Source organism: Scomber japonicus, chromosome 21, assembly GCF_027409825.1.
Source record: "Scomber japonicus isolate fScoJap1 chromosome 21, fScoJap1.pri, whole genome shotgun sequence".
Lineage (NCBI taxonomy): Eukaryota > Metazoa > Chordata > Actinopteri > Scombriformes > Scombridae > Scomber > Scomber japonicus.
In genome coordinates, this window is record NC_070598.1 from 13,147,303 (window position 1) to 13,159,768 (window position 12,466).

General features: G+C 39.6%; 1 protein-coding gene across 1 annotated transcript in view; it reads right to left on the minus strand.

Moving 5' to 3' along the window:
• The window catches only part of arfgef1 (ADP-ribosylation factor guanine nucleotide-exchange factor 1 (brefeldin A-inhibited)), a 50,428-nt gene extending 39,396 nt beyond the window's left edge, over positions 1 to 11,032 (minus strand). The window contains exon 1 of the mRNA XM_053342640.1: positions 10,732 to 11,032. Within this exon, the coding sequence (XP_053198615.1) occupies positions 10,732 to 10,855 (124 nt within the window). The 5' untranslated portion in view covers positions 10,856 to 11,032. The remainder of the gene's footprint in view (positions 1 to 10,731) is intronic.
• Positions 11,033 to 12,466: the final 1,434 nt, after the last annotated feature.

Genomic DNA, 12,466 nt, shown 5'->3' on the forward strand with positions numbered 1-12,466 from the left:
ATCACAGTTCAGTAAAGGGTCCAATAGTATTTTTATAATCCAAGTGAAGAATGTAGTGTATCTGTGTGAATTTGTTAGGGCATAAAGGTTTAGAGAAGATGTATTTTTGTTACCAGCCTAAACAAATTCAGAAGATCAATTGCAGTTTCCAACCAACAGCAGTAGCTACAAAATGTTGTGAGGTGCAGTATGTCTGCAAAATGTTGCTGAGAAAGAGGCGAAGCAGTCATTATTTTAACCCAAGGGGAGCTCTGCTTGATGGCGCATGCTGTCAGTGTGGACACTTCATTTGTAATAATCAGCTGGTGCATATTTGTTCATGTTGTCCTGCCGTTCTCTTGCCTGCAAAGCCGTGTGTTAGAAATGGCTTCCAGATTTTTACTGGAGAACAAAGAGAGCTAGCACACCTAAAATGCAACAGGCAAAGTGAAACTGCAGATACATCTACAGTCATATATCTACAGATTGTTGTGACACTCATGCATTACTTTTCATTAAATAAAAAGAAAACTTGCAGTGTGAAAAGGAACAATCCTTCAAAGTATAAGCGTACCACCTCCTCCTCATCATTTAGAGCAGACTGCAACAGTGTGGGTAGCAGGTAGAGCCTTTCTATGACAAGCCCGGGAGGTTGCACACACCTGAGCAAATATTCTTGCTGACTAAAGCTGCTGGATCAACACTAATTCAATAAATAAGATATTCTGCCAGCAAGATGTTCACACACAGAATCATAATCAAACATGCACACATATATAGCGCAGTGTGCTCACATGCACATTTAACACATGTGCACACACACCAACATTCTCCAGAGAGCTCTAACATTTCATCAATTAAGACACAGTGGAGCCTGCACGCGGCTGCTCCACTGGCGGGAGGGAGAGAGATAAACAGACAACTCTCTGGAGATGCTGTGCACTACGTCACAAGACCAGCAGTGAGAAAACAGCTCACTGGGAGGGGACGGCGGGTTCAGACATAGACGGAGCAATGAAAAAGGGAGAGAGCAAGAGAAAGCAGGGACAAGGACGAGGCTGGCTTCCAAAACAAATCAGCTATATAAACCTGTCTCTTGACAGCTCTAGGGTTCCTGTCCACGTGTTATGTGATTGCATGTGCTCATATTACAAGGATTACAGAGAAGGGTGGTATGCTCTCACTCTAACACTGTAGTGAGATGCAAATATACATGTCCTTTTAGATTAATAAAAAAAGGAAGGGCATAAGGACGGAATAATTGTAAAAAGATAGGATGGATTTCAATGAATCTCAATCACTTATTGCCCTGTGGGGGGTCAGAAAAATCTGCAATATGATAACACAGTTTCCTTCCTTATGCACTTCTGACAATTTTCACACACAGTAGAGAGGTTAGAGGTCATTCTCTGACTCAGTTTCCATCACCTGAGTGTGAAGCTGGAGACTGAAAAAGGGCATCCAGCCTTCTGCAGAACCATTTCCATTTCAAAGAGCTTAAAGCCCATCTGCATCTGGCATGGATCCCGTGGTTGGCGCTAGCCACCCTGTTATCCGCAATCAGCTCTAATTCAATCCACTGCCCGCTTGCCTTCACCTCAATAAAACAAAGGTGGTCCCGGTGACTGTGTCTCCAGATTCAGACCACTGCTGTTGCAGGTTGTACAAGCAGGTAAGGCTTAATGAGCCTCCGGACTTCCATGGACATAAATTGTATAAGGTAAAGTTTTTATCTTTATTCAGAGCCCAAAACTGACCCCATTAAGAAGGCTGTAAAAAATATTATATCTCTGGTGTATTCATTAATCAAGCAACAGCATTTTTAATAAGATCATGCCCACAGACATAATAATAAAGACCACACTGCAGCTTTTCACTGCTAAAATCAGATAATCTGAGTGTGTGTACTGAAGGTGTGTAGGTGTCTACCTCCACCTCCTACCAAACACAGATAAACATGGGGCAGCTGTGACCACTGCGGAGAGCCTGAGAAAAAATCAGACCCCTGACATTTCCATTGTCCAGACTGAAAGGAAAGGTTGCACAGCAGTAATTATATTTGGAGGGGAATAAGGAAACACTGTCTGACGTTGTCTGGGCTACCTAATCGTGTGTGCGCTCATGTGTGTGCGCATGCCTGTGTTTGCACGCTATGTCTGTGCATGTGTGTGTGTGCCCAACCAACCAACCAACCCCCTCACTAGCACTTGCATACGCCTAAGTCTAATCACTAGTCTCACTCACATGGCTGAATCAAGTCCCTTATTTTCTAGCCAAAAAGTCACAAAGCACTATGCCTCCACAAGGCCGTGATTACTCAGCGACAGGCTTTGTTATTGAAATAAATTTATAATAATTCTTTTACGGATACATGATTTGGCATTTTTTCTGCTGTAACACTATGAATTGCATTTTCTGTTTTCTGAAATGAGTTTAGTATCATTGTGCAGGATTGTGCTGCAAAAGCTGGAGATAAATAGAGTCAATAAACTGTGAGCTGCATCCTCAACTCATTCAGTCAGAGTACCCTCCCTCATCATACGTGTCCTCTTTTAAAGCCCAGCATGCTGAGCAGCAAGGCGTGATGAAGGTCTCACCCAGGTTCTTCTTCATACCTACATCAAGTGTTACATGTGATATTTATCCTTAAGTTTGTGTAATGACATGTAATCTACATCAGAGCAAGTTGTTTTCCCCCACAACTGTATGTATGATAAATAATGTACCTTTACCTTTTCAACAAGCCCACTCAACAATGTTGATAATATACAGCTAGAAAATTAAAACCTGTTCTGTTATAATGTTCAAGATTTAGGAAGATTGTATTCCACTCAGAAAGTGAAAGCTAGCAAGCACTCGCTGACATTTCAACAAGATGTTCCTTCAACTTCTACACTTACTACTAATCAACAGCATGCTCATGTCGTAAGGTTACACATAATAGAAGGGAGAGGAGTCCAGCTAATGTAACTTGTCTCCCTTCTATGGGTCCAGCTGTGGAGATGGCAAATGACTAGCTAGTCATGTAACTTCATGTAACTAACATCAATCATGGCTGCTATCCATTTATGTGTCCAGGCGTCAGAGCCAATTAATGTCATTAATTGCACCTGTGATTCTCCTGCTATGACAAGTCAAAATGTCTCCTCCTATTTAAATGATATAATGATATAATTATTATTTCTAGAGCTAACCCCCAGATGTTGCACCAATCAAATAATCAGTGTGTTGACAGTTGTCGGTTGTAAAAGACATTTACATTTCCTTTAATTGGCAATTACAAATTTAACCAAGTGTGATAAACCATTTATTTTTCAAATTTATTACGACCTTTAACTCCTAATTTCTTCAAAATAACATTACCCCATTACTCATAATGCTTCCTCCATCTTAATAATGGTGATTTATTATTTGGTAAGTAGCAACTCTCCTCAGATGAATACAGATGAAAGATCAATACTAGATAGATACCACAGATAAATACAAGCACGAGATGAAACTGAAACAGAAACAGTTAGGGGTATAATTAATTTATTGCCTGTCCCTTGACTGGAGGAGGCATCAGTGGAGAGAAATGTATTATGTATGGAGGTATCAGTAAGAAAATACATTTAAAAAGTGGAGGCTGGAAAAAAAAAGACATACCTTTCCCTCTAAATTCTAAACCATCTCTTCCGTATAGATAAAAGAATTATTTATGCTTTCAGAGCAAACACTGGCATTGCCATGTTGACTAGACTAGTGCTCATTATCTGAATACCAGTCAACCTTTGGGGTTACAAGCAGCTTAAGTGTCTGCACTTAGTCTGGAAGAGAGAAACCAGACAGAAAGCAGGCACACCCTTTCACCCTCTACTTCAGGGCAGCACTGCAGTAGGCTTGACTGTGGAGCAATTTATACTGTACTAAAACAAACACAACACAGGTGAAGCCTCCTGCTACTGTATATCCACCAGCTAATTAGTCCGTCAACAGGTAATTAAGCAATAATCATTTTAATAATAATAATAATCATTTAAATGTCACACATCGTTTTAAATGAGAGAAATCGTTTAGAAGACAACAGCTTGGGCCCTAGAAACTAGTGATGGGCTTTTATCACTACCTACCCAAATTTTAATAACCAGTAGCTTCATAAATGTAAATAATTGTTTAGCTGCAGACCCAGAAATGAAAAGGTCTGTTTGTTTTATACTTTCAAGAATTGAAACTGTACTGCACACAGCAAGACATTCTTAGAATAACTAATGTAGTGAAATGAATATTTACAGCGGCTGACAAATAAAGGTGACATCAAAATGCGGCTGATGGCTTCCCTCATTTGCTTTTTTTTTTTTTTTTTTATGCGCAGCGATGCCTGCCAGTTTCACCAGCAGGTTACCATAGTAATCAGAATGAAACTGCCCGATTTTAATTTCTGGGTTGACACGTTTCTGTCAGCAATATGAAGGGTACTGGTGAAAAAAAGGCTGTCAGGTACACAAATCAGAGCAGCTTTTATTATTCAGTAAGAGTACAAACATCTGTCTGCCTCTTCAACTCCAGTGCTTCATGTTTTTTAGGGAAGGCTGTGAGTGGATCTTTGGGGAGTCATGGTAAAAAAACCATAATTAACAAACAAAACCATTTCTGCCCTTGGTGTTAATCGTGGGTGAGCATGTGGTGGCTCTATGATGGTGCAGTTTATCATGGAGAGGACTGTGTGGTGGCTCTGTAATGCACCATTGGCTCTCCTGCCAGGTCTGCCAAGTCTACAAGAAAGAAAAGGAAACGTGGCCCATGTAGGGAGTGGCTGTGGGTTTGGTGCAAAAAAGAAAACAGCTCTGAGACGTTTGGTAATTTTGTCAGCTCCTATTCAAGCTTCCTTTTTACTCTTTGATGGCTAAATATTTTGCAACTGCTATGCAACACATGTGGTGGAATTTGTTGAAACTAACAAACAATGTGGGTTTTACTTTAAATTCAGTCTCACAGTGTCAAAAAAAGTCCCACATATTGGCAGGAAACATGTCTTAATCGTGAATGCTGAAGTTGAAATTCTTGTAATTTGGATGAGTGATAATAATAATAAATAGCTCTCTGCACATAAAACATGCAGTATGTTAACAGTTGTTTTTCAGAAAATGAATTATAGTCATTTAAAAAGTATTAGACTTAGAATTGTTAACAAATTAAATTTCCCAATGGATTCAACCAAAAACTTTCAAAGCTTGAACGTCTCCCCAAGGCTACAAAAGCTGTAATAACAAAACACACACACACATATTCTGTCTTAAAGAAAAAAAAGGATGCTGTTGATGAAATTAGGGAGGAGATGAAGACCACTGAATAAAAAAAAAAAGAAAAAACAAACATCATCTATCACATTTTGACATGCTAAGAGTCAGTGGAGCGTGTCAATCTACAGTAGCTGGTAGTCAAGTCAAGTCAAGTCCATTTTATTTATACAGCGCCAAATCACAACAGAGGTTATCTCAGGGCACTTTTCACATCGAGCAGGTCTAGACTGTACTCTTTTTAATTTACAGAGCCACAACATTCCCCCCATGAGCAAACACTTGGCGACAGCTGCAAGGAAAAACTCCTTTTTAACAAGAAGCAACCTCGAGCAGGACCAGGCGGCCATCTGCTTCAACCGGTTAGGTTGAGAGAGAATGATGGATGAGGAGAGAGAGAGACACTAGAGAAGCACACAAACACAACAACAATATAACAACCATCATTTTAATAGAAATATGACTTCTAATGATATTAATAGCAGGCATGGGTGTCAAGCTGGCTTTTAGCTCCTGCTTTATTCTCATAACTACACCACATCCAGGTTTAATACACCCCCAGGCCATCCCCAACACGCCAGAGGCACTGTCAATACCTCATAGCAAACAAACAACTGGTCTAAAGACAACTTTCTGACATAGAATTCACACTTTCCTTAAGTTGCATTGGCTCTCAAGAAACCCATTTATAAAATAAATAAGCCCAGACAAGGTAGCATTACCTTACATACCAAGTGTGAACCTGCTCAAGTTTCTGATTAAGAAGATTAAGCATCTGACAAACTACGAGACCCCATATTTCCCTCAAGAGCTGGAGGATGAAACACCACGCTGAAAAATGGACTTTGTCAGGTGGAAATAAAGCTGTATCCAGTGGGATCCCCATGTTGCTCTATGCTGCTAAATGTTTACTGACATGTTAACATACCATTGACCGGATATAAAGATGGACGACGTGTTTTCACTTCCTGCCGCTATGCAAAAGTGAAGCCAAAATGTCTCCTTTCCTGCAGCTGCCATCTTGCTTGTGTGATGTCATTTGTAACCAGAGTTTGTGCAGTAAAGTGGGGTGGTGGGATAACACACACTCCCTCAATTGACTTAGCACCTGACGGAGGTTTGAGAGCCGCTGTCACAGCTGTCAATCATGATGTCAACCCCCTTTTTATAACATCAAATAACTAATTAAAACTTATCAAAACTGGAACTTATCAGTATACATTATAGGACAAGCATCCATGTGATAAGACTGACATAAAATGACATGTCATGTTTGGGAAAAATGTCTACTTTGATTTTTTTTTAGTTTGGCTCATGTCCCATTTGTTAACATGGATTGGGTGGGATTGATGACCTATACTGCAGCCCACCACCAGGAGACAATCAAGATGTTTTGACCTCACTTTTGAGGAGCTCTAATATATCCTTGCTTATATTGTTTTTATCTATTCTGTAAAGTGTCCATGGGTGTCATGAAAGGCGCTCTAAATGAAATGTTTTATTATTATTATAAGAGTTATTACAATAATAATAATTTTGTCCATACTGCCCACTTTAACAATACACAGCTTGTCATGCTAATGTGTCTAGATTTAAATAGCCAACATATGGAAACAACACCAGGCCATACAGAGAGTTGAAACTAAATGAGCTATATCACTTGATGGGTATCAAACCTAAATACTTTTATGAAGCAGACTGAAATGTTTCTGTTAGACTGTCAAGAAATAAAAGCTGGTATGCCACTAACCTTTGGCTACAGCTTGCTTATCTTCAAAGCACAATGAATAAATGATAAGCAAATCATAGAAAACTAAATATTTTCATCAGTATAATTGATGCCAAGAAGAAAAGTTCTCTGTAGCTTTCAGATACAGCAGATCTTCCCTTACAGTCACTGCTTCCAACATGTTAACAGAACATGCATCTGAAGGTAACAAAAGTTGACGGGAGGGGGCTTTGAGAATACGGACGCAAAAGGTTCTCAGGTTGTTGCGGCCTCCTCAGCTGACCCTCAAATCATACACCCTGGGGGTAGAGATAATGAGCAATGTGCTCAGCAGGACTCAACTGCTAGTGACTGCTAGCCTGGAAACAAGTTCTCACTCCTCTTAGCATGGCAGCTTGTAGAGAGTCTTGTGCTTTAGCTTGTTACATTCTCAGCAGGACTGTTTTTCCACCAGCAGCAAACCCGCGTGAACTTTTCAAATCAGAGAGGACAGGTTGGGTTTTAAAAACAATGGCACCGTCCACAAAGCCAGCATTATATGAAGCTAGCAATGTGTGACAACAATGAACCAAAGCCTCCACACCCGCTTTTAAGAGGTGTTGAGCAGCTATAGCCTGAGGGCCTTTGATTTTTTGAGTTAACCTTCAGTCTGTACCCTTTTTTCTCTTCCCTGCTATCAAGACAGCTCCCCTCAAAGAAGCCAACTGTCTGATCGAAAGATAATGGGACCCTGCAACGGCTACAATTGAGACTGTGAGAGAAACTGAGGTGTTATTCCTATTGGGGAATGAGTGCTGAGTGACATTTTGAGAATCTAAAAGAAAATGTCAGATGAGCAGCTAGGAAGGTTGACTGTATCTGGCCGAAGCAGCTGAGTCAAGGCCTTTTGCCTCATTCCTATACTTGATTTTAAAAAACTGCAGTGACTCACTTCTAGCTGGGCTGCAACAACAACAACTAAATGAAACAATATATACCCAAGCCTGAATCTGCATCCCAAACATGATTTCAAACAATACCTTGTTTTGAACAGTGGCAACCTATAATAGGGAGCTTTTCCGTGACAGCAAAGAGGAGACTGTGGCACAGGCACTCACTCAGAGATGTCTCAGAGCTAGCATGTCAAGAGCTAGAGGGGATTATGTAAGTCACTCCGTATTCTGGGTCACCCAGTCGTTTTTGATATGCACTACTACTGTACCGCTGCACGCTCACTGCTAAGATTGTATTTAATAAATTTTCAGTGTATGGCCGAAGCCTTATATGAAGTTAAAATCTGCAAAAAGTAATTGTCATTACATTTTATACCATTTTATTTTTGCGTGCAACTTTGCTACATAAGTTAGGATTTACCTGAGTATGGCAATTTCCTTTCTGACCCGAGTATGCCCTAAAATAGAGTTAATCACTAACTTTGATTTCAATTAGCAGTAGAGAGACAGGCTGTAGGGTTGATATCATCGAGTGGAAAAATATGGAGCTGGTCCATAAACAGTAAATAATGGAACAACTAGTAGGATTATATATGAACAGTGGTGACTTGTAGTCATTTTCTTACTCAAAGTTGGAAGGCCTACATTACAGTAAAGTGGATAGGGTTAGGAACAACAGCAACAGACAAAGAGAAAATGTCACCTGATCTCATCACCAATTGATGTTTTCATGTGCTGACTTCTAACTAAAGGCTCAGTATTAACTTGACTCTCCACATATTACTTACAAATTCTGTTTTAGGGTGTGTTTTCCCCTTTAAATCCAAGCTAGAGAGATTTCTACTCCTGTAATGAAGACTAACCTCTGCTGACAATAAAGTGGGGGGAAGGAAATATATTATTTGTGTGGGTGGTTTTGTTTCAAAAGACATAAGAGCAAGCCTAAACAAATATGATCTGTGTTTTTGCAAAACCATGCAACAGCTGAATGTGCTTTATGAAGGCAGCTACTGTCAGGGCAGGTAGGACGTTTGGCTCCTGAACAAGGTGCACTCATTGTTTCTCTGGTTGTGTCATATTACTCCCATTACAGGACAAAACCCAGCTTGTTCTCAGTCACAGTGCAGTAAAAAAAAAAAGCCTAGCATGTGAAATAACTCTGGATATGACACTGAACTCCTCTGATCCTACCTTGTTGACTAAATTATTTATTTATTATTAACAGTCACTCCTAAGGAAAATTCACCTGCTAACAAATAGTTACAGTTAAACAAAACAGGAAGTTAAGCGATGTTGACTTCACAATAAATGCATAGTCAATATGACAAATGCTCGCACAGGAAAAACATACTAAGGAAAAACATAGGATTAAAACATAATTATTGCATGTCATAGGTGTTTTTTCACGTCGGTAGCTATACTGAATCACAAATGAAAAGTTAACCTGCTATCACATGTATTTTTATTGAAATTTTATTTTGTTTCTGACCGGAAAAGCATCTCCGTGTTATTTCCGGCAGCTTCATTGTTGTAGCATAAAGCTGCTATTGACAGCTGTCACCTTCTGCTTTCACTGTCCTGGATTCACATCTAGGTTTACAACATAATAGTGGAGAGGGACGTCCAGAGTCTCCACTTATTAAATTAGTTAATGTTTCACTAGTTAATGAATAAAAGATGCAGTACAATGCACGAATATGTCCTACTAAACACTCCCTGTGCTGGCCGGTGTTACGGTTTAACGAGTGACCGTGCTAAGTGATGCCTTTCAGCTGAATGGCAGCTGTTGAATGCAACACCTGGGTATCCCCCTAAAAACCCTTAAATTTGACTTTAATACTTTTCTAATGAATGTTCGCCTGTGTTTAATATCTACGCCAAGCATTTATGTAAGCCAAATTGTGCTCACCTCTCCTGACGTTTATTATAATGTGGAAAACAAACAGCACAGCACATACACTGGAAGTCCAGTTACAGCCTAGCTTGTGATTTTACAGTTATTCTCAATAGGAAAGTGATTCATCTTCAGACAATGAACCTATTTAATAATGTCAAATTCCTCATTAGACGCTAGCTGCTCTGGTAATACACATAACCACATTAAGAGAATGCTTCTTTTTGGCAACACCGGTTAATTTACACAATGTAGAACAAAAAGTACCAGACGAATATACACACTGTGTTGAAGATTCAATTAAAGCTTATTTTAAGGCTTTTAAACAACTGCCGTCACCACGACAACCACAGACGCGTTCTGTCGACAGTCATCAGATAACACGGTCACTCGTTTAACCGTAACACCGGGCACGTCTCCCGTGTACCAGGAAGAGACGCAAACATCACACCTATACTGAGGTTAAACACGTATTGTTACACCGTATTGATACACACAGTTAACACGTGATGGGTGTGTAACGTGTAGTTGTCGTTTCTGTTGACATTCAACGAGGTTGCAGCCTTTAACAACTTTATTTTCTGCCTCGGTGCTTGGCCTATTCTCACGTCGCTAGTTTTCGCAGCATCGGTTCGGCGTTGCAAACACCCACCCACCCCTCCTGCACCATTTCCGTGTTTTAATACGGACTTCACTTCCACAGAGCCTGTGCCACGTCAAATAAATACGCAGGCTATTTTGTTGAATATCAACGCAAAGGCAATACACAGCTTTAGCAGCATACAGCGTTTAATACTCTGTTGTCAAACGCTGCGATATTGTTGCAGGATAACCGGTTGATGAGTGGAGGGCTGGCATGACGTGTCTAAATCAATGAGTCCAACACAAGCGATAATGTAGCGTTAAAACAACACAACTTACCTAGTGCCACCTCGCAGGCTTTGCGCAATTGTGAATGGTGAGCCTTTTTCACCTCCTTGTCGGCCAAAATCTTCTCCAAAGCTCGTGTCAGGAACATGTTTTTCGTCTTTTTGCCCTCAAACATGTCGCACCGGAATTTGGGGCGAGGTGTGCCTGGGTCCCAAGCAGGGGGGGCTGAAGCAGCCTCGATTGTAAGATGTATTCCTGTACAAATGTCAACCTCAGAGCCCCCCTAACAGACAAACATAAATAAACACAGAAGGTGGGGTAAATCCCTCAGATTTCCATTAACGACCTGCCTCCTGCGCCATGTTGGAGAGAGGAAACGACGTCACGTAGGTTGGAAAGCGGCCGCAGTGAAAGAGAGAGGGAGAGATGAGAGGAGTGTAGTCGTTTCAGCTGAGCTCCCTCCAGATACACATTTACAAGCTTATGGACTTCAACTCATGAATATGCATGTCAAAAAAAAAAGAAAGAAATATTAAGCAACCAGCTATCTCAGCTTAAGTGTGTGCAGGTGATTCCTCTATTTAAAAAACGTGTCACTTTTAAACATTATGTAGTATTTTTAGGGGAGGGGGCTTTAGTGAATATGTATTTTGGATTTGTGTGTATGTGGTGTAAACAGGAAAACTTATTTGTTTTTGTTTTTTTAGGTACTGATTATCATAATTGAAACCAAAGAACAATCTCACTCAGCATTCACCAAATATTTATAATTATTCATTATTAATACTATTAATGAGTTTTGTCACTCATATTTAGTCTATGAAACTTTTTGTTGAATGCATGAAAATGTACTTTTTTTTAATGCTTTACTTTGGATGATACTTTTTAAAAATGTCATATCCTAGTTCTTTAATTTGCCTTTACTGTTTACATGTAGTTATAAATGGATGAAAGTGTTTCCTTTAAATTTGTTATTAAAATGTAAGGATTGTTCTGATTTTGTAAATTTGCCATCTGTTTGTTATTTACTTCCATTATGTCTGCCATTTGACCTCACATTGTTTTATCTTATGCTTCAGCACATTCATAATTGTTTGTGCTTACATGGTTTGTATAGCTACACTGCACTGCCTTTTATACATTTAAGTAACATTTAGCAAAGTCCAACAGAAAATTCATCCAGGAAATGTGGCAATTTGACAACACAGATTTGGCAGTTGTGGGCGGCATAGTTCACTTTCCTTTTGGACTGTCTTGCGTGCCGGTTTCACCATGTCTGAATCCGTAAACAAGAGGAGCAGAGCTAGATAACTAGAGACTGGCCATGAGGAGAGGGAAGTGATAAGAGGGTGTTTTAAAGAGAGATCTTGTTAAAAGTTCTGCCTTTAAATCTATTATTTGCTAATAAATAAGCTCAGTGACCAATAGATAATGAAAGCCATAAGACTAAAATCATGTCATCACCATGGGTACAAAACATAAATAAGGGACACACATCTGTCATTTTGGATGTAGAGATGAAATACATGTGGCAATATGAACATGTAGCCTACTGTGTTACATAACATTTATTCAAGTACAATATTACACATTTATTAAAACCTCATATAAAGCACATAGGCTGTCAAAAGTAAACATTTCTGACACTGTCATTGATCCATACCTGAGTAATGAAACAGTAAAGCTACTGAACTGACAGGTCACTCTCTCCCAAATTCAGTCTGAACCAAATAAAAGAGAAAAAAGCATATCTAACAAACAATAAAAAATTTCAATTGAATCCAGA